The 21,703-nt window shown below is 43.7% G+C and overlaps 2 protein-coding genes across 4 annotated transcripts in view; one reads left to right on the top strand and one right to left on the bottom strand.

The window, feature by feature from the left end:
* The window catches only part of fancl (FA complementation group L), a 36,008-nt gene extending 22,754 nt beyond the window's left edge, over positions 1-13,254 (top strand). For both annotated transcript variants that reach the window (XM_078272343.1, XM_078272342.1), the window contains 7 exons: positions 3,100-3,250; positions 4,041-4,124; positions 6,527-6,572; positions 10,505-10,586; positions 11,432-11,548; positions 12,725-12,796; positions 13,166-13,254. In XM_078272343.1, coding sequence (XP_078128469.1) covers positions 3,100-3,250; positions 4,041-4,124; positions 6,527-6,572; positions 10,505-10,586; positions 11,432-11,548; positions 12,725-12,796; positions 13,166-13,198 — 585 coding nt within the window. In that variant the 3' untranslated portion in view covers positions 13,199-13,254. The remainder of the gene's footprint in view (positions 1-3,099; positions 3,251-4,040; positions 4,125-6,526; positions 6,573-10,504; positions 10,587-11,431; positions 11,549-12,724; positions 12,797-13,165) is intronic.
* Positions 13,255-13,312: 58 nt separating this feature from the next.
* The window catches only part of LOC144531951 (serine/threonine-protein kinase VRK1-like), a 35,589-nt gene continuing 27,198 nt past the window's right edge, over positions 13,313-21,703 (bottom strand). For both annotated transcript variants that reach the window (XM_078272340.1, XM_078272341.1), the window contains 4 exons: positions 20,138-20,316; positions 17,755-17,907; positions 15,517-15,684; positions 13,313-13,732 (listed from right to left, as the gene is read on the bottom strand). In XM_078272340.1, coding sequence (XP_078128466.1) covers positions 13,313-13,732; positions 15,517-15,684; positions 17,755-17,907; positions 20,138-20,316 — 920 coding nt within the window. The remainder of the gene's footprint in view (positions 13,733-15,516; positions 15,685-17,754; positions 17,908-20,137; positions 20,317-21,703) is intronic.

Here is a 21,703-nt window from a genome sequence, read left to right as displayed (position 1 = left end):
ATATATATATATACACAAAACAAATGATCTGTTCATCAAGACGAACACAAACAGACTTTTCTACAGTTCCATGGTGCATTCACAGACGCGCTGTTGTAGGTAATTAGTGATCACTTGGCCAGATTGTGTTTTGTACCTTCGTTTCCTGTATGGAGAATACCATAATGATGGCATACTGTACTTACAATAGATCATAACACATACTTAGATGAAACAACTTTTCATTTTGAAATGCCAGATTAAGTGTGGTCCTGTGATTTGAAAACGTGTATAGGGTGAGAGTAGTGTTTTTATTACAATAATGAATGAGTACATCTTAATTCCTTTTTGAAGCTGAATGGCATCATGAAAAGAGGAGGGAATTCTTTCAGCCTGCCTGCTTTAGCTACATCACGGTCAGTCAGAGATGGCATAAATAGATGAAGAGGACTGATTGAGATGGCCAAGGCGCAGATCTCAGCACAGATTCAGTGTCTTTCCTACTTTCTTACAGCCTTTCGGCTCTCACTCATGTTCTTCTCACACAGGCAGCTACAGATACAGACAGCAGGAATTCAATTACCAGCTCTTCTTCCTTTTTTCCCCTTTTCTTTCTCAACTGGGCCTAGCGTAGTTATCCTGAGCTGTAACCGTAATCATGCCACTGCCATTAATTGGGCTGTAATTGCTGAGGCTCTCAGCACCTGGACGATGCTTAATTGTGTGCACTGTGCTGGCACAATGACCCATAATTTTTGGTTCATTTTTTCCCCTAATTCTTTCCCTCTCCTTCCATCTGTATTGGTCTCTGACACCTCTATCAGCCTCTCTTTCTCTTCACTGTGTGCGTGTGTACCCGTGCGAGCGTACCTTGAGTGAGTAACCGTTTTAACAAACTGGTCAATTGCTATCTGCACTTTTAGTTCCAGTTGCCTTTGTTTTCCAGTTGCTCAAAAACAGAAATGTACAGCTCCTCAGTGTGGCGTTTCCATGTAATTATTATAAACGTAATACATTTGAAGGATTCTTGCCCTTCTGTCACTCTTCACAATTTACTGTTTCCATGCTGCGAGGCATTCTGTACTTTAGTCAGCTTCATTTAACCTTCATTGGACTGCTGCAGGAAATTATTACTGTTGTTATCATTAATCTGCTGGTTATGTATTGCTGTTTATCAGTTAATAGTTTGGTCTATAAATGATATAAATATCAGAAAACCAGTTTTCAATCAGTTTTCCAGCGCACAACTGCAGTACTGTAGACATCTAAGGCTGTGTTTAGACGGAAACGATCTGAAGAGAAAACGCAAAAGTGGCGTTGCGTTCTCACTTTTTATTCCACGTTTAGACGAGAGTTTTGGGGGGGAAATCTGCGTGCATATGGTGATGCAAAAGTGTGTGAAATTCGATGTAGTATGCACGCCAGGCGGCTAGGTGGCACTGCCACACAACACCACCAAGGCCACACGCCTACGTAGAACCTTCCTTGTACTTCTCTCCTTAGTAGCGCCAAACCAAAACATGTCGACGCGAACAACAAAAGCTGACAATTTTGTCTGGAAAGACGAGGATGTTTGTCTGATGATGACCGGCACAGTCGACCGTGATAAGCCACAGCAAAGGAACCTTTGGGAGCACTACCAATATCCTGAGCCTCGCAGCCCTTCAGCCGCTGCTTGAGAGCGAGAGGCAGCGGACAGAGGAGGCTGAAGCAGACCCTCCTCTGCCCGCTGGCACTCGCTCTCTCTCTTTCTTTTCATCCTCAACGTTGTAGCCTACTCTGGCTCAAATGAATAGCCTACATATGGTCATCGAAGTATAACAACCTTATCCACATTGTCGAAATTATTTAAATATTGAGCCATTACATTGAAAATCTTTTAGATAACAGGAGCCTAGAATTTCTGTAGCCTACTCCGTAACAACAGACTACCTGGACGCCTTTTTCTCGTCTCTCTCCACCCCGCTGTCTTCAGACTTTTGCGTTTTTACCCTTTAGACGGGAACGCGACGGTGGAGCGTTTTTAAGATTTCCACTCTGGAGGGTGGTTTCACTTTTTACGTTTTTTAAGCCCCAAAAACGGCGTCGCCGTATAAATGAAAGGCACATCCGATAAAATATTTTGTCGTTTTCAACCGCGAGCGTCATCGTGTAAACAGGGCGTCAGTTACTTGTTTTGTCCAAACAAAAGTCATAACCTAAATACGTTAACTACTTCTTTTTTTTGACGAGGAAAAGCAGCAAATCCTCACGTTTTGAGAAGCAGGAAACACATACTGTCTGACATCTGTAGTCATGCTAGCAGCATTGAAATATCTCAACAACTATGAGATGGATTGCCATGAAGTTTAATAAAGTCATTAATACTTCCCAGAGGATGAATCCTACTGACTTTGGTGATCTCCTTAAATTCCATAGTGCCATCATCATCCAACATCTGCAAAACTACAAGCATTCCCAGCAGCCCTAGCTGTACGTTTTGTTTGTTTCGTTCTAATTAGCTAATGATGGCATGCTAACATGCTCAAATAAGATGGGGAACGTGGCAAACATTATGGGTGCCTATCAGGATGTTATCATTGTCACTGTGAGTATGTTAGCATGCTAACGTTAGCATTTAACTCCAAGCACAGCCTTAGAGTCGCTAGCTTTTTTAATTTATTTTATTTTTCGACAGTGAGATGAGAGAAGATTGATATCTGTTTCGGACAGATCAAACAAGACATATGGCATGTTGATTGACTGTTTCCCCTCGCGTCCAGTCCTATGCTAAGCTAGGCTAACCACCTTGTGGCTCCAGCCCTATACTTTAATAACAGACAAAGAAGAACAAAGAATTGTTCTCATCCAACTCTCAGAAAGAAAGCAAGAAGTGTATTTCCCATAATGTTGAACTGTTTCTTCTACCTTGAACTGTGAAATTTCCCTTAATACTTTTCCCATATGAACTTTTTTTTTTATAAGAGTTTACTTGCAAAACGTAATGTGCAAAATAATCGTTTTTCTTGTTTACATGGTTTTTGTGATCGTTAGGAGCCGAAATCACGATTAAAATTCGCACAGCCCTAACGTGTGTCTAGTATTGTAAGTGCTGTGCTTGTTCTGATCTGGTTTGTTTAGAACACTCTGGACCAGCTCCACAGCCAGTTCCTGCTGGTTTTGGAGTCCCTGACCGAGTTCTGGGACGTCCTGGATGAGATTGACAGTAAGACCTGGATCCTGGAGCCGGAAAAAGCCAGCCGGTCCGACACCATGAGGCGGATCGCCATCGGTACTGTATTACTGTATGAAAGAAGATCTCAGCAAAGTCAAAGACAAGTCCAGACAGTTTATATGCAAATGGACTGTATTTATATAGCGCTTTTCTAGTCTTAACGACTACTCATTTTCATTTTTCAATGAAAATGAGAATAATGATACAAAAATGATCATTCCCTCCAATATTGTGAATCATATCGCAATCGCAATATCAGTCAAAATAATCGCAGTTAGACATTTTCCTCATATGGTGCAGCCCTACTGCAGGGCCAGGGATCGGACCGACAACCTTCTGATTGGTAGGCGACCGCTCTACCACCTGAGCCACACGTATAACACAGTATCACAAACTGCACAGTCTCTCAGTGCACCACACAGGTCCATGTATCGATCATGCAACTGATACAGGAACTAGAGCTGGGCGATATGGAGAAAAATCAAATATCACAATATTTTGACCAAATACCTCAATACCGATATTGCAACGATATTGTAGGGTTGACTATTGGTGCTTTCACGAAATATTAACACAATGAGATTTTTTGATAAATAATCATCAGTACCCTCATGGATATAATGACTAAGTTGGTGAAACCAAACAATTGAACAGTCTGGTAAGTAAGTAAAAGCCTGTAAAACCAGGAAAAGACATCTCTTACTATATTATGATATTACGACAACCAAAAGCTCTAATCTTGTATCACGATATTGATATAATATCAATATATTGCCCAGTCCTAACAACAAAACAATAATCAATCCGAATGAACAAAAAAATTGTACGTGTGTGTGTGTGTGTGCAGGAAACAACGTATCCATCAAAGTGGAGGTGGATCCCAGACACCCTAAGATGCTGCCAGAGTGCTGCCTGCTGGGAGCCGAGCATGGTGGGTAGGAAACCCCAGAGACATGGCAACACTTGAAAGTGTGTTTTCAGGCAGTGAAGAGCATAAGAAGTGTATCTGCACCATTACACACCCCCAAACTGACGCACTGTATTAGAGCATGTGAAATCTTCTCCTTGTTAAAATAATAACAGTTCACCTCGAGGCCATGAGGTTTGTAAAGAAGTAGTTACTTTAGGTTCTTCGAGGACTTGCGGGAGACACACTGAGATGACAGTCATCAAAGTCACCAATGAAACTTGATTTTAAGCCTCCAAACACCCACACAGTTGTTTTCAGTTCTCCTGGCTGATTAGACTCTGCTCAGGTTGAATGTGGGCCGGAGCTTAGATGAGAATTTATTACATCACAAATTTCATCTGCCAATAAGAATGATAAAGGAGTCATGTGTCCCACCCTAACAGGTGCAACAGCGCTAACTGGAGACTCAGGAAGATGTCAATTAATCAGTCTTAACACAGCCACAGAGTCCCCGGGAAGAGGTCTTAACAGCCATAATAACTGAGATCACCTGTGTGGGTGTTCAGGGACTTTTTTTTTTATATATTGTTTGAAATGGTCTTTACACCCCGACAGCTATAACTAACTTATGGGCTCTGTCATCTGTAGCTGCCTTTAAACATGTCAAAACGCCCACCAATCACTGCCTCGCGGTCCCCTTGGTAAGAACCAATGAAATGCCTCCCTGCCCCGCTGTGCGTACTCTAACCCCTCCCGCGTACAAGCCAGAGCTCCATGTACGTCGTCAATGTACTGCAAATCTACTGGAGAATGGGGAGAAAACTCAACGTTGCCACTGACGCGGTTGATGAGTTAAACTGCGGTCCTTTCTTCGCTGTGCTCTGAAGCAGTAGTGCAGCGGTGCTCGTGCACATCTGTGTGGGTCGGGGGGAGGGGTTATATGGAGCCCCGAGGAGATGCTACTTTCAAATTTGGATTTGATTGTACGCCCTTGCTAGCAAGACAGTTTGTAATCGGTAAATGGCGCAAATTTCCAAGTTTAAGTTGAACCAAAATTTAACTCTATGCAAAAGCGCCAAAAAATCTCCCCAGATTGCAGCAATTCCATTGATATGAATTTATTTGTGTCAGAATTGTTGTCGTTAGATATGTTGGTGTGACTGAGCCTGGACGGGGAATCCAGGGTTATTTAACCCAATCGATTAATACTTCTTTGATTATTCATGTAGTCTATGTAAAATGTCAGAAAATACTGAGCATTTTTTTTCCCAGAGCACAAAGTGACCTGATCTTCAAACTCCTTGTTTTATCCAACTAAATCCCCCAAAATATTCCATTTCCATTGGTCAGCAGCAGCAGCAACAGAGAAGGGAGAAGAAGAAAATCCTTACATTTGAGAAGCTAAAACATACACACATTTGCCATGTTTTCTTAGATAAATTAAACAATTATTTATATAGATATAAAAAACAACAACAGATGAATCAACAAATAGATGAATTGCTTCATCACTAATGGGACTGTGTCCTGAGCCTCTTCATAAGCCCATATCACTGCCATCCAAATGTCTGTTTTCACATAAATCTGCCAGCTGAGGATCAACCCAGGCAATAAAGTACAGTGTTCCCACTATTATTCACATCAGATCAGTGAGAAGCCATCAGGTGTGAATTAAAAAAAGAAAAAAAAGAAAAGAAAAAAAGGAATAGCTCTGCTTTTTCAGTGATGTCCAAGTCTCGACTTCAACCAGGCGGGTTGAATGTTGTCTGTTGTCAAGTCAGAATGGCAAGTTTTCATTCTGCGAGCACGGGGCTTCAGCTTTCTATTTAAGTCCCCGTCAATTGTCGGCCATTGTTTCTGTAAATCCAAGGTCATGCGACTCCTAGCCTGTTGCCTAGCAATGCAACTAAAAAAAACAAAACCGATATTAAACACATACACACTTCCACCACCAAGACGGGAGGCAGGCGCTGACCCTCAAATACGACGGGTCGCGCAGAAATATTGCTTTTTGCATGTAGGAATAACAAACAAAGTGAAAGTGATGAGTGCTGCGTGGAGACAAAGCTCCCCTGTGGAACAGAAGGAAGCAGCCAGGGTTCATATCTGACAGTGGTGGACCAAAGGGGGGGGGGGGGTGTTGTTGTCAAATAAGAGACGGCGTTTGAGGCTATGCAGAGTGTGAGTTTTTTTTTAGGGCTGATATAAAATAATAATGTATCTGCAGGTGCTTGAAATCCAATTCAAGGCGTTTATGAGTAGTACAGTTTACATCCAACAGCCAATAATTCCCTTTTCTTTGTGTGTGTGTGTGTGTGTGTGTGTGTGTGTGTGTGTGTGTGTGTGTGTGTGTGTGTGTGTGTGTGTGTGTGTGTGTGTGTGTGTGTGTGTGTGTGTGTGTGTGTGTGTGTGTGTCGTTGCAGTGGTGACTCCGCTGAGGAATAAGCTGAACGCCAACATGCACCTGTGGTAAGGTGTTCTCTGCATCACCGAGCTTTTACCTGGCCTTTTGGACTGTGAGATAATGCAGTATAATCATTTACTGATTTTCAGCAGAGTCATATCATGATCAAAATATATTCTTTCCCAATTAATAATACAAATTGTAATTCAAATTCAACACAATGGTTTATTCAAGGTTGTATTTTACACATATGAAGAGGTTAGTGGATTTAATGTATATATATATATATATATATAGATCAGTTTGACTATTTTATTGGATTTTGCATTTTTTTTGTCAACATATCCCAACAATGTGTTTTTCAATCACTTAATACTTTCTGACTTTCTTACCCTGCCTGTGGCTTCAGGCCCAAGCCCAGTGCTTCATATTAAGGCTCTGACACACCGACCCGACGGCCGACCGTCGGCAGAAAAGTCAGTCGGACTGACTGCCTCCCCGAGTTGGTCCAAAAAGTGCCTCGGAACACACCGAAGCGACGCCGACTTGAGTGTACATTCTGCGAGAGACGTAATACGTCTCCATAACAGCAGGCGGCGCTAATCTGTATTGTCGCCCAAAACATGAAAACCGGCAGCTGATTGGACGAACACGTCACGTGGGTCTGGCATAATGGCGACTTGTTTCGGAATACGATCTCATATTTTACGAAGATAGTTCACCGAAACGTGTTTCTGAAAACATTTTAAGCGAGAAGGAGGCCATGCTGAATCTGTCTTCATTTCAGATTGACAAAGGTCAGTTTAAAAGATTTTCATCAGATGTTGAGCGTTAGTCAGGCTCATCCCGCTCATCATTTCCGGGTTAGCGCTCCACCCAATCAGATTGGTCATTGAGTCTGACTGCCCGCCTTCCGATTCAACATGTAAAATCGGCCTGACTGACTCGAGTCACCGACCTCGCCAGACGATAATCGGGTTGGTGTGTCAGCACCTTTTAGAGATGCACAACATTCAAGCTGCACAACTCTAGTGGTAAAATGTAACAAAAGTACATTTACTCAAGTATTGTATTTAAGTACAAATGTTGAGGTACTTTACTTGAGTCTTTTCATGCCACTTTCTACTTCTACTCCACTACATTTCAGAGAGAAAGATCGTACTTTTTACTCCACTACATTCATCTGACAGCTTTAGTTACTTTACAAATTAAGAGTTTTGCACTCAAAACACGTTTTATTATGAATTAAACTACCGAACAATATTCGGCCTAAAAGTCCAGCTGAAATGATCAGACCATTAAACACTTAGTTGATTGACAGAACTGTTTTAAACGTTTCAAGTTTCTAAACTGTGAGGGTATTTTTTACTTTAAAACTTTTAATACTTTAAGTACATTTTCCTGATGATACTGACATACTTTTAATTAAGCAACATATTCAATGCAGGACTTTAACTTGTAGCAGAGTATTTCTGAGGACAACTGTCCATCTGGTCCCTCCGGTCTGGGTCGCCGTCTCCAATTTATTTTCGGGACATGGAAAAAAGTTTCAAGTACAGCCCTGTTTATCAGAGAGGGGAAATCTTCAGACTGTACAAAACACTGCGTCTCTTGGGCATCGCGACGCAACAGGTCCCACTCCGTGCAACACATACACACTGTTCGGTGGCCATAGCTTCACAACGTCCGCAGGTACACCACCAGTTTCCTGAAGTACGAGGCTGTGTTGCAGCATTGACTACCGGTAGCTCTCTCTCTCTCGTAGCCCTTTCACGGAGCTCCCGCAGCTCTTCGTTCAATAAACTGTCTGTACACTTACAAAGTTCTCAATGCTCGGGTTAACATTTAGGGACCCTCATTATGCTACCGTTGAAGTTTGGTGATATTTTGAGCCTTTTTAGTGGTATAAATAGCAATTTGTTTTTACTTTCCCTGTGCCCAGAATACTAGCGTTGTAAGCTAATCAGCGGTCCGCGCTAGCGTCTTTCAAGCTACGAACACAATCAATTAGCATGAAATCACGTCCCAGAGAACGACAGAGTGGGTACACATCTGTTAATAACACCTAGATTAGTTTTGTGCCGGAATTGGCCTTTTAAGTAAAGGATCTGAGTACTTCTTCCACCACTGCACAAATCTATATTTTTATATTAACATAAGTGCCAGATGAGTCTGCGAAGTTTGAGGTTACTATGTGCAATGTGAAAGGGGTGATTTGTAATGAAGCTTTGGAACGTTTCAGCCAGCCTCTGTAGCTCTCCTCGGCCCTGAATCAGTCTCAGCAGCCGGCAGCTGGTTTCAGAGAAAAGCTCTGAGAAACCTACTGCACGCTACCTGCAGACAGACACCGTTAGCGACTAGCTGGTGAGCACAGTGAAGCATTTAGCAGCTAAAGATATTTTTCTGAGGGCTTAAAAGGAGAGGGAGTATTGGACTTGCATTCATCAGGTGGCCAGAAACACGACTTCAGGTCAATGCCCCTAAGTGGTCAAAACACAGATTGATGCTGCTGTAAAAATAACAACAAAAATTGTTTAATTTAAAAAAATAAAAAAAAATAATGTAATTGTAAATTCCACAAAAACAGCTGGTCACTGGTTTTGATCAAACAGGAGGAGACCATTTTTCGGGGACTATTTTCAGGTGCAGGTTAATCCACACTTGGTGCTTGCAGTGTGGCTAATTGATGCGTTTTTAATAGTTTTTTTTGGACAACAATGGAGCTCAATGGCACAGATGAATAAGATAGAGCAGGCTGAATACACACAATACCTGTTAGTAGATACCAGTGTTGTAGTCAGGACCACCTAAACCGAGACCAAGTCATCACCAAGACCAGAGTGTTTCGAGAACCGAGACTTTGAGGGGTCGAGACCAAGTCATTACCAAGACCAGACCAGTGCGAGTCCCACACTACATAGTCTTTATCCACGACGTTCCACTTCCGGGATTGTTGAGGTACCGCCGGAAATTCGGCCGGATGTCCGGTACCTTCCAAGCTAAATGTGTTGTAATTCTAAGGCCGACGGAGGAAGGTCTGGTATTGCCAAGACTACACACTGCATGACATGATCAAATGCGGAAAATTCTAACCATAGGCACTGCTAAAATTAATCTCAAGGGATCTACATTGCCATTAAAAAAAAAAAAAAAAAAAAAAAAAACACCCACAGAAAACAAATTAAGATTATTCTTCATTCACCTATTTTATTGCCGTAAATGTATCGGGAGTAATGCCTTGATAAAATAACCAAAAGACACTTCTGGTCTTAACCGGTCTTGAAATAAAATCTCGAGTCCTCTTTATCTGAGACTGAGACGGTTTCAGAGTACAAATACGGGGACGTTTCTAGGACGTTTTCAAAATGAGGTCTTGTGTTCCTACATTTCCCTTCAGTTTAAGCCCTATCCTCCCACAACATGTTTTAGGGTTAGGGGGATAAAATCTAATACAAATTTATGAAAAAGGAAACGTGGGAACATAGGCACGCTCCCAAAAATACGCTTGATTCCGAGACGAGACCTTCAACAAGTGTTCTGGAGACCGGTCTCGAGTACTACAACGCCGGTAGATCCATTCATTGTCAAATTTGGTCTTTTCGAGTGATCCGTCGACTGTGAGCATATCGTCCAATCCTATTTTCTTTTCACCATTACAAACAATCACTCTGATTATCACCCTGAAAAAAACACACACACACACACACACACACAATTACACTTCATTTTAAAGTAAAGTACATGTTTCAAATTTCAGAGGTTTCAACATTTGCCTCCTCGCATGACACGTCTTGAGGGAAAATCTTCCTCCACCACTGTTCCGTTTGAAGCAGCAGAAATGCTCGTTGTGTGTGTGTGTGTGTGTGTGTGTGTGTGTGTGTGTTTTCTTTTCTCCCACCAATGGTGAAAGTCTCCTAATCATCCTCCAGTGTCTTTGCAGGCTCATTTGCATGTGCTTAATTAGTGTGTGAAGAAGCTGTCTGTGGTCTGCTGGCAGGAACCCGGACTGCAGCGTCTTGCACAACCTCCGGGATGTTTTGGAGATCGAATTCCCGTCACCTGCCACCCACGAAAAATCTGTACGTGACACAGTTGCCCCCCCTTTCCATTTCAAACATGTCCATTCCCACCACGGTTACCTCAAGGAGCTGTGTTGTGTGTGTGTGTGTTTACATCTATGCATGCATACTCCTGTTTGTGCGTCTCTCTTTGAGCTTCGAGTTATAAGGGGGCGGACATACGCTATCGCCTATTTTTCTGTTTATTTCCATATTTCTCTTTCTCTCCGTGTTTAGTTTTTTTTTTTCTTTTTCTTTTTTCAACGCGGTGGGCACAAATTCTCCTTTTTAATTGGGTTGTTTACAGAACAGATCATTTCGAATAACAAAGATGGCAATATTCTCTGCTCTATCAAATCGCTTTAATCACGCAAAATCACTTATCTTTTTTTTTTTTTTAACACTCGTTCTCCCCCCCCCTCCCGCACACGGGTTAAAAGGGCGTCGTGTTTATCCGCTGTCGCCGCGGTGATTAATGCCTTAGCTTCATTAACATTCAGAGGAGTGCAAAAAAAAGTTGTTGACCAGATGTTGATTTTTTTTTTTTTTTTTTTTTTTTTTTTTTTTTTTTTTTTTTACCTGCCATCCTCGCTCTTAATGGATCGCTCCAGAAAAACAGGAGCTTCTCATTATGCCAAAAAAAATGCAAACGAGAGCAGAGAGAAAAAGGCGAGTTTGTGACGGTGTGACTGTAGAGGAAGGGAGAGCTCGGGGTGACGCAGGCTGATGTCAGCACTGGAGTTTAAACTAGGAGGTTGTTTAACACAGTGTTTACACAGGAGCCAAATCTGTAGCCACAGTGTATGGGAGAAAGCAAGCTGACTATTTCTCTGTGTGTGTGTGTGTGTGTGTGTGTGTGTATGTAGAGTTTCAGCGTTGAGTGTGGGATCTGTTACTCCTATCGTCTTGAAGCTGCGATCCCTGATCAAGTGTGTAATGACCCTCGCTGTGGCCAGCCCTTCCACCAGGCCTGTCTGTATGAGGTATACACACACACACACACACAGGGGCTGTATGAGGGAGGGATGTTTTAGTATAATTTTAATAGAGTTCTGAAAGTGAATAGGCCGTTGTCATTCAGAGTGTTTCAGTTCAGCACTTCGTGGATAACTAACAAAGAATTTAAAGTTAAAGGGGTCTTCCAGTGATTTAGTATTTAGCACTTCCATAAAGGTAGGGGACTCGCAAGACAGAAATGAATACGCCTGACGCACTAGAGACGTTCGCGTCGGTTTACTTCTGGGTCGACAACCACGACGAGCGCACACCCGCGGCCCCACCAGTGACTGGGGTTTTGACGCTGGCTGATATCTGAGTGGCTACAGCCGCTAACTGAATAACTAATTGGGTGGGGAGAAAGCTCTGCCATAATCAGAAATATTATCTATATAGGCTATATTTAGGCCAAAGTAACAAATGTGTTGGACTACAGTTACAAAATGAGCCTCTCCCACGGGCGTGTGCACTCCATTGTGTCGGGAAAAGTGAAAAAACATTGAAAAAGATACAAAAACTAGACGGGCCAACATTTATTGTGAACCTAAATGTATATGCGGGCCGGGTCAAAATCTGCGAGGGGCCAGATTTGGTCCGCGGGCCTTGAGTTTGACACGTGTGCCTTAGGGGCGCTGAACAATACCGATTTGAATGTTAGAATTAGGCCCGGAGACAAACACAGTGAATTTCATAAGTAGCTCATTTTGAACATGCTTTATGCACATCGCTGTCACAGATTGAAGGAAATCAATGCCACTGCTGTAACGTTGATGTGAGCGCCGTTTGAATGGACCAGGTAAGAGCTGAGCTGTTGGGAAAAGAAAAGACATTGGTCCTTTTCAGGTTGGATACAAATGGGTTTTTTTGTGTTCTGTGGGCTGGACCATTAGCTCTTGATCCTGTTGAGGGAGTCACAGCACACACAGGTTAAGAGAGGGATTGTTAAGGTGGACTGGTGCTGCTTCACGACAGGAAATGAGCTCTTTGTTTATATACTCTTTATTCAATGAGACTAAGGATATTCATCTTTTTAAAGTGGCAGGAAGGACTTAAAGTTCCACATGAAAGCCTTTTAAAATGCTACGTGTCAGATAATCATGGATAAAGTGTGCAGTAATATGTGTACACCCCCCCCCCCCTCCCCCTTTGTCCTTTTGCTTCAGTGGCTGCGAGCGCTGCCCTCCAGCAGGCAGAGCTTCAACATTGTTTTTGGAGAGTGTCCTTACTGCAGCAAGGTACGTGTGCATCTCACAGCGTGACTGACAGCTGCCTCCGCCGGCCTTCATGAAGGCATGCGCAGTCAATAGACATTCAGCAAGCTTAATTAGCATGGCTTTGAACATCATGTCGGCTTCTCTTTTGCTGAAAGGCTGTTCACACAACGATACGCTGCATTCAGTCCGTTTCACTCACGCTACTCCTTATGTGATAAAGGAATACGATCCTGGATATCTGTCAATGCAGCATGCCGTTAATTCAAAGGCAGTTGTATTCATGTATATGATTTATTTTTTATTTTTTTTGAAGTCCTTCATTCTTACAGTCCAGTCTGAAATGAGAGCTCGCTTCTGAATACGCAGAATAAACTTCTCCTTCTCTTTCAGCCTATTACTGTGAAAATGGCAGCCCAGAAGTGATGAGAAGTGGCTTTGTGTTCCTGTCGGCGCCACCTCCACTTTTGGGAAACAGCTTGAGAGACGATGCGGGAACTAGTAGACCCCTTACAGTAGCAGGCCAAAACGTGTTCTTGTTCAAATGGGTTTGAATGCACTATGACAAACACAGAGAGCAGCGCCCAGGGAAAGGAAGACGCCCACAAAGAGAAACCAAGAAAACGGCCCCTTGCTCTGTGCCGGACCAGCTTCCTGTTCTGGACCTCTGACCGCAGACCCGTCCCATTCAGCAAAGCCGTGTCTGTGTTCGTAACACAGGTCTCCGTGGCAACGCTGTCGATGGCTGTGGCCTTCTCTGTGCTGGAGCACTGGCTTGGCCCGAGGGTGAGCCTCCTTTAGACCGGCCCACCCCTGGTCGTAGTCTGCGTGTGTTCGTTCGTTGGTGTCACACTTCGTCAATGTCCGTTTTCCCCTTTGCGTGTGGAGTCGTCCTTCCTGTCCCTCTGGTGTCACGGTGCGGCCGTCTGTTTTCCTGCCGCTCCATTTGGGTTTAGTTTTCTGTTAAAGAGGTGTATGCTCTTTTAGAACTGACAATATAACCTTAAAGTGCTCATATTATGTTTGTTGGCTTTTTCCCTTTCCTTTATTGTGTTATATATCTTTTTGTGCATGTTATAGGTTTACAAAGTGAAAAAGCCTAAAGTCCCCCCCAAAGGGACTTACCATCTCCAACAGAAAACACTGTTCACAAACTGCTCTATTTTAGTCCAGCCTTTACTTCAGAGACAAACGTGGTCACTTTGGAACACATGTTATAATGCTCACCTAGCTACTGTCAGGGCACGCCCTCATACTCTGCTCCTGACTGGCTAGTAGTCCTTACCTAGGTACTGTCAGGACACGCCCTCATACTCTGCTTCTGACTGGCTAGTAGTCCTTACCTAGCTACTGTCAGGGCACGCCCTCATACTCTGCTTCTGACTGGCTAGTAGTCCTTACCTAGGTACTGTCAGGACACGCCCTCATACTCTGCTTCTGACTGGCTAGTAGTCCTTACCTAGCTACTGTCAGGGCACGCCCTCATACTCTGCTTCTGACTGGCTAGTAGTCCTTACCTAGGTACTGAGCATGTGCGACTCCCAACAAAGATGGAACAGAAGTGAGATGTCTCACTCTGTAGCTAAAACAGAGAGCTCAACACACAGGGTGAAAAGAGGAGCTGCAGCAATGTGCAGTACAACAAATATATGGTGTTTTTTGAAAATTAAATCATGTAAACCTATTCTGCTGGTGTATTTCTTTGTCACATTCTTGAGGAACTTGAGTCACAAGACGTTTGAAGGTTTTAAAACTTATTGGCTAAGGCTTATTGACAATAAAGTACTTGGTTGGAGCCGGTTTTGTAATATTCGTCTAAGGCAAAAGGTGTTAATACTAGGACTGTCAAAATAACGCGTTAATTTTGATTAATTAATCTGAGAAAAAATCCATTCCATATTTACTTTTGACCCGGAGCCGTTCTAGCACCATTGGACTGTAAAATGAAGGAGGGAGACGAGAATGTTCTGCCTGGATCATTAATTGGAACATTTACTTATAAAAATCTTCTTCCTGCCAACCCTGGCTACCGAAATCTGGTGCCACTGATATGTCTGCTCTTCTCTCTGATGCTCTGAAGACGATACAGGCAACACAAACACCGCTGCACGTGACGCTAGTTAACACTATACTCGACAGCAGCTAACGTTAGCCTACCGCTAGCTAGTTAACACTATACTCGACAGCAGCTAACGTTAGCCTACCGCTAGCTAGTAGCTGGATTAAACACGGTTAAAATGCTGACAGCTAACGCTAAACGGTGTAAAGTTTGACTGTGTTTTACTGTAGAGGATTCAACACCGGGATGTAACAATCTGCAGTCAACAATCAATGAAACTGGTAAACTACAGCCTCGTGGTGCATTTGAAGTTATTGTAAATGTCCTTTTCCCATCTGGTGGTTGTTTTTGTCGTTCAACAGCAATTTACTAGTGAAATAAGTTATTGCTATTATTATTAAACATTTAATTTTGACCATATGGCCTTAGCAATAAACAAGCCGTTCTTTAATGTCACCAACTGTTGTTTAGTACCCTTTTTTTTTCTTTTCTTTTTTTACTTTCTTAAAAAGTATCGGTTCAGGCACCGTTAATTATGTATGCGATTAATTTTGATTAATTAATCACAGAGTATGTAATTAATTAGATTACATTTTTTAATCGATTGACAGCCCTAGTTAATACAGTTTTTACACAACAAATTAAAAGCAGTCATACGCGGCGCCCGGCTGCTCTGGCCTCACACCTGTTTAGGCTGAGCTCTGGGGCCGATCGGAGGGCCTCTCAGATAGCATGCAGGGATGGGTCTTGGTCTGGCATCCTCTTCCTCCTCCGTTTCACTGTCATCTTCTCCATAAGACACCACAGGTCTCGGCCTCAATGATCTGCTGACAGCAGGCACAACTTCCTCCTCCTCGTATGAGCAAACAGGAAAAGAATAGCAGTTCATTATTTTAGTTTGACTGGATTACTTGGTCTCATTGAGTTCAATGATATGATTAACATGCATCTGTGTTTACACCCTAAATGTGCCCTGTTTTGAGGCCTGTACTACAAAGCAAGATTTGGCATTAACGAGGTAACTTCAGGTTCGACCCAGGGTTTTGTGTATGACGACGGTGGAACACTTGTTACTGGGTTAAGTCGGCGTAATAAAAAAAAAAAATGCAACGCTAGACCGTGATTGGACAACCAGTGTTTTTGGGAAAGGGTTTAGGGAACACCAATGGTCCAACACCCTGAGGATCTGTTCTGTTGGGGAGCAGGTTAATGTTGGAGATTAGAGATCAACCGGTGTTAAAGCACCGCCTACCGACCAATCAATACTCGGTTGATAACGGCGTCACCGTTCTTAGAAGATCAGGTGGAGCTCGGTGGGAGAGAGAGAGAGAGAGAGAGAGAGAGAGAGAGAGAGAGAGAGAGAGAGAGAGAGAGAGAGAGAGAGAGAGAGGTGCACTCAGAAAAAGTGTTTTAGAGAAAACATTTAGAGACCGTCAACCCCGTTAACATTCCCTGATGGGTATTTTTATGAAAGATATAGATTTTCAGCGGAGGGAATTACGTACAGGCTATTTGTCGGCTTGTTGAGCCGTGTTCGGTTTAAATTATATTTCATTTGCTCAGACGATCGCTTACCACTGCCAGGGTTGCAACTGAAATAAAAGGCTAAAGCAACGTTTATAGAAAACATAAGTGTAATTATGGTCAGATCTTGTGCCAGACTGATGGAGAAGTGATATTGATAAGCGTTGTGATTTACGCATTTACAGCGTCGGCTATTTTTTTGCCAGCTTTCCTTCCTGTTTTAGGAAGCAGCGACTGTATTGCGTTTTGCCTGAAAAACCGTGTAAAATATGCTGCTCTGGTAGATGTTTGCGATTGGTCATGCTGCGCAAACACTGTCTCTTTCTTCTTTTTTTTTAAGATTATTTTTTGGCCATTTTTAGGCCCTTATCAACAGGACAGCTGAAGAAATGAAAGGGTGAGCGAGAGGGGGACCGACATGCAGCCAAGGGCCGCAGGTCGGAGTCGCACCCCGGGCCCGCTGCGCAGAGGAGCAAACCCCCATATATGGGCACCCGCTCTACCAACTGAGCTATCCGGGCACCCGAAACACCGCCTCTTTCATGTGAACGCGCGCGTCGCTGGATTGGGATACCAGTGTTTCCTCTATGTTGATTATTCGTTTCTGCCGCCACGGTATCAGAAATAGGCCAGACGCACAACGGGGTTTCCGCTGCAGAGCCGTCTGCTCTACTGAACCCAAGCGAACTGTCATCCGCTCACTCTCCCCAAGCAACTGGAACAGTGACAGGACGTCATCACTCGAAGTAACCAAAAGGGTAACAACAGGGCGAGTACACTTGTACACAATCTTAGGCAACGTGACAAATGGCAACGAAAGCCGCGGAAAATACCTGAGATGAGAGAAACTCTGGGTTTGTTCACCCTGAGATGAGAGAAACTCTCATCTCAGGGTGCATCGACACCAATTTTTGTTTTACACCAAGTACTTACATTCGGGTACTTGCCAACTGAGAACCAATAAGAGTACTTAATAAAACAATTACAGTTCTAAAAATGACTTACTTAAAACTACCGTCTGGCCACCGTTGACTGTAATGTTTATACATTATTTTGTTGCCTTTGCGAAAAGCACCGATGATTGACTGTTCATGTTCTCTGGCTTTTCTTTTTCGTTCAGTTTAAAACCAAAAGAAAAATCGCAATATAGGGGCATTTGCATTATTTTAGCTAACGAGTGCGGACATCTTTTCTGCTGGAGATATTGGAAGATGAACATGTAGACCTGTTGAAAAGGATTTTAGGCCGAGAACACAATTCTTCAGGGAATTTAAGGCCTAAAATTTTGATTTAGAAATGTTTTTATGTTTTATGCTTTTAAAGACCCCGCGGAAACCCTGCTCATATATCGATGTGGATATAATATGGATACATTGCCCAGCCCGATTTCAGCCCTTACCGGTTGTGACTGAGGTTTGGGGCGGGGTGGTCCTCTTATGTGGCGAGCCGGCGCCGGTTTAGACTTCATCTTCTTCTCCTCCTCCTCTTGTTCGTCATCCAGCTCTGTGGCCACGGCCTTGGCTCTGGAGGGCCCTCTGGCTCGTCCTGCTTTCTGTTGAGACAATGCTTGGATGATTCAATCTGCAACATTTCCGCGTCCTTCCCGCTGTCCGACGACACCCAAGCTCTTTTTTTTTTACCACTGAACTCTTACCTTGCATTGTTAAAGCCCTTTACGCACGGGACTAGTGTTACCTGGGCACCTCTAGCAGTTTGTAATACTTGCGGAAGTCTTCTGTGATCTTAGATCCTGTGCGAATCTGCCTCGGCTGTAATTTATCAAGTAAAAACTCCGCTGCAGAGGTTGTGTGATGATATTAGTCCAGAGGGATTCGGCATCACTGTGACTCGGGGTTGTATTGGCTGCGTTGGCAATTATGAATGAAAGCCTTGCCATCATATGTGGGGGGTAATGTCAGTAAGTTTAAGTAAAACACACTTTGCTTATCCTGTGCGAGTGTGCTGCACGAAACACAGACGTCAGGGGCTAATTTGTTTTACACACACGAGGTCCCCCAGTAATACTACTGCCGTGCAAATAGCTTATGTTGCATAGATGTACAGCATTAGGTGCTGCTATGTTACCGTGTTTTAACATTCCCCATGAAATTGAACCCAGTGTTAGCTGCTTTTGTACGGCAACTTCCTTCAGGTGGCACTAAAATGTCGGGTTGCTTTCTTTTGTTTGACTTTTCTTAAATAAAACTTTGCCCGACTATAATCGTCCATAAAATAATGATATATTTATACAACACTAGTGGCAAATGATTCAGTGAACGCGCCCGCTGGATGGCCTTTATCTCTGCTGACATTTACCCTCCGCACTACACCGCCAGTAAATGGCCACTTCTGTTTAACTAGGGATCAAACTGGCCAGCACTTTAGCATGGAAATGAAATGACACAAGGAGAGGAGAGCAAATCGGGAGCATAATTGGAGACACCCTGTGCTGTGGAAAGTGTGTGTCATCAACTTCTTCAAATTGGGCCATTGAGAGGGCACTCGCCGGGCCCGAGGGGTCAAGAAGTGATCCTGGTGAGTTGGAGGGGGAATCCTTCTCCAGCTTATACACCTGCCCAGCCCCTGGTTGGCACACTCGTTGGTGGGTGGGAGCAGGTTAATCCTGCCCTTTACCGCTGTCACGTTCCTGCACTCTGGGGGGGTTAAGAGCCTCAACGGAGGGAACGGGAATCTTTGTGACCAACACTTGAGTTGTTGAACGTTCGGCTGAATGCAACCCCACTGACTGACTGCATTTTTGTTTTAAATAAAAACCAGTTATCAGATGCTTCAAACTAATAAGCTAATACGTGTTTACACTTTCTGTAGCAAGGACACATACAGCCCCTAAAAACACAACACATTTTCTATACAACACCATATGTAAATTCCACACTGCTTTATAGTCTACTGTATGTGCTCCATACCCACTTTAAAAATGTATATAGGATATAGACACATTAATACTTATTGTATCAGAAAGAAATAAGTACAGCATACAAGATGTACATACAAAAAAACAGCCACGCAAACATCTCCAAGCATGTTGGGCTGCGTAAAGCCCCGAGAAGAATAGTTCCAGTTTTCCGGGGGCTAGGCTAACCGTTTGACAAGCTCTGGTTTCGATACCAGCATTCTGGGCCCGCTAACACTATGCACTCTGCGCTGTTAGGGTTGGCGTGCACACAACAACAGTGCAGCACTGTTCATTTGACTGTCATACCTTGCTGCATTTCCAGTTGAATTAACGAGAGCTGACTGACGAGTAGTACATGACAGGGGGTTGACGTCATATTGAATGTATGAATCTCTGTCGTTATTACAGTGGGTCACAATATTCATGGGCAGCAAATGCAATGGATGGGCGGGCCACCCCAATGTGTTTTGTGACCATTTGACTCGAGACAATATGGAACTCGACTTAAACCAGTCACACCTGGAAATGAGTGGGCGGCCTAACACCTGGATTCCACCGGGCGCAGCTGCACCGCGGCGGTCGGAGCTGATCGCGGCAACTCTAGACGATGCTTGTGATTCCGCCAGACGCACCGCGGCGTGTTCCAGAAGCGGCTCCGCTCCCCTTAAAATGCGCGCCTGAGCCGTGGGGCGTTGCACGGAGCACATGGAGCCCAACAGTTATCCAAATAAACACACCGTGCTTTAGATTGAATATTGAAGGATGGTGTTGGCTGTGCAGCCTCAACTCAGACGCAGGGTGATAAAAAAAAAAAAATCCCCTTGTTGCATCCTTCAACAGGCCCCTGACCTCGCCACGTTCTCACCTTTTCCCTGGCGGGGCGGTCTTGTCCCTTGGTGGTGGACTCCCCTGAAGCTCCTTGCGGCATGGAGAAGTCCAGTCTTCCCGTGACGTCACTGGCCAACAGCTGTTTGAGGTGCTGGTAGTTTGGCTTATCTTGGTAGTCCAGAGTTTTCACATACCTGAGTAATGCGGCCACCTCATCTGAAGACAGGAAGAGAGTAAACGATCGACAACCAGTCAAAGATTTAAGTCAGAATGTTTGAAGAAAATAACGGACCTAGCCAGAGCAATCGGGCCATTTGATAACATGTGTCATCTGTTGCACAATCCGTTATCAGACAATGATTTGGTTCTCAATTCGGATACTTGCGTGAGTACACTCACATGTCGTACACTCACATGTCGTACACTCACATGTCGTACACTATGCACTCACTTGTGTGGTTTGTAAATTAAAAAGGGCAGTGTTTTCTCAAATCACGCACGGCCGTTATGCACTGACCCGAAAATGACTCTTCTTTTGTTTAACGGTCAATTGCGGCCAGGCGGAGCATTACCTTGACGTTCCATTTCCGGGATTGCTCCGTTGCCACCAGAAAATCTGCCGGATTTCACTCATTTAGGCCGGATATCCGTTGCCTTGGGCTTCCTTTGTGTTGTAGTTCTAACCTCCGGTGGATTTGTGAGGACTATGGTTAACTGGTCCTCAGATCTCTGCAGGGTAAATCCAGACAGCTAGCTAGACTATCTGTCCAATCTGAGTTTTCTCTCGCACGACAAACAACTTTGAAACTTACACGTTCCACCAAAACAAGTTCCTTCCGAGCCTATTTTGCAGCGGCACTGCGGCTTTTCTCCGATGTTTAGCACCGCCCATGACGATGGTGATTGGTTTAAGCCGGGCGGATTGTCGTCCGCCCGGCTTAAACCAATCACCATCGTCATGGGCGGTGCTGGAAATGGAACGTCAAGGATATAGACTACTCACTAACTGATGGCAGTGTAGTGGTACCTCTTGAAAAATATAAAAGTACACGTATACTGTATTAGGGGTGTGACAAGACACTCGGCTCACGAGACTCTAACACTATTTTAAAGAAAACTTAAAATGATGAAATATGACATCGGCAAAATAGTCGGTAACACTTTACTTGAAGGTATCTACATAAGAGTGACATGACACTGTCATGACACATGAAGCCTAACCCTAACTCTAACCCTAACTTGTCATGACAAAGACCGAATGACACTAAAAGCGTTGTCATAAACGTTTATGACTTGTTTATGACACGTTCATGACAGTTATGTCACTCTTACGTAGATACCTTCAAGTAAAGTGGAACCAAATAGTCTTGAATTAAATCGAAGGTCACAAACTGAAACAGGAGCACTGGGAAAGATTTTGCCACAAACTCAAATGGCTTCTCTCCTGCATAACTAACCTCTTCAGACCTAAAAACTGCGGCGCCCCTCTCTCCTCCCAAACCCGTCCCTACAACCTATTAACACAAATAATGATTCACTTCTCACGCTGCACAAACTTGTATTCTTGTATCTGTATCTTATTCTTTGTAGCCCGTTTCATTTT

The sequence above is a fragment of the Sander vitreus genome, chromosome 17 (genome assembly GCF_031162955.1).
Source record: "Sander vitreus isolate 19-12246 chromosome 17, sanVit1, whole genome shotgun sequence".
Lineage (NCBI taxonomy): Eukaryota > Metazoa > Chordata > Actinopteri > Perciformes > Percidae > Sander > Sander vitreus.
The sequence above is the reverse complement of the archived record's forward strand: the minus strand, read 5'-3'. Positions and strand labels throughout refer to the sequence as shown.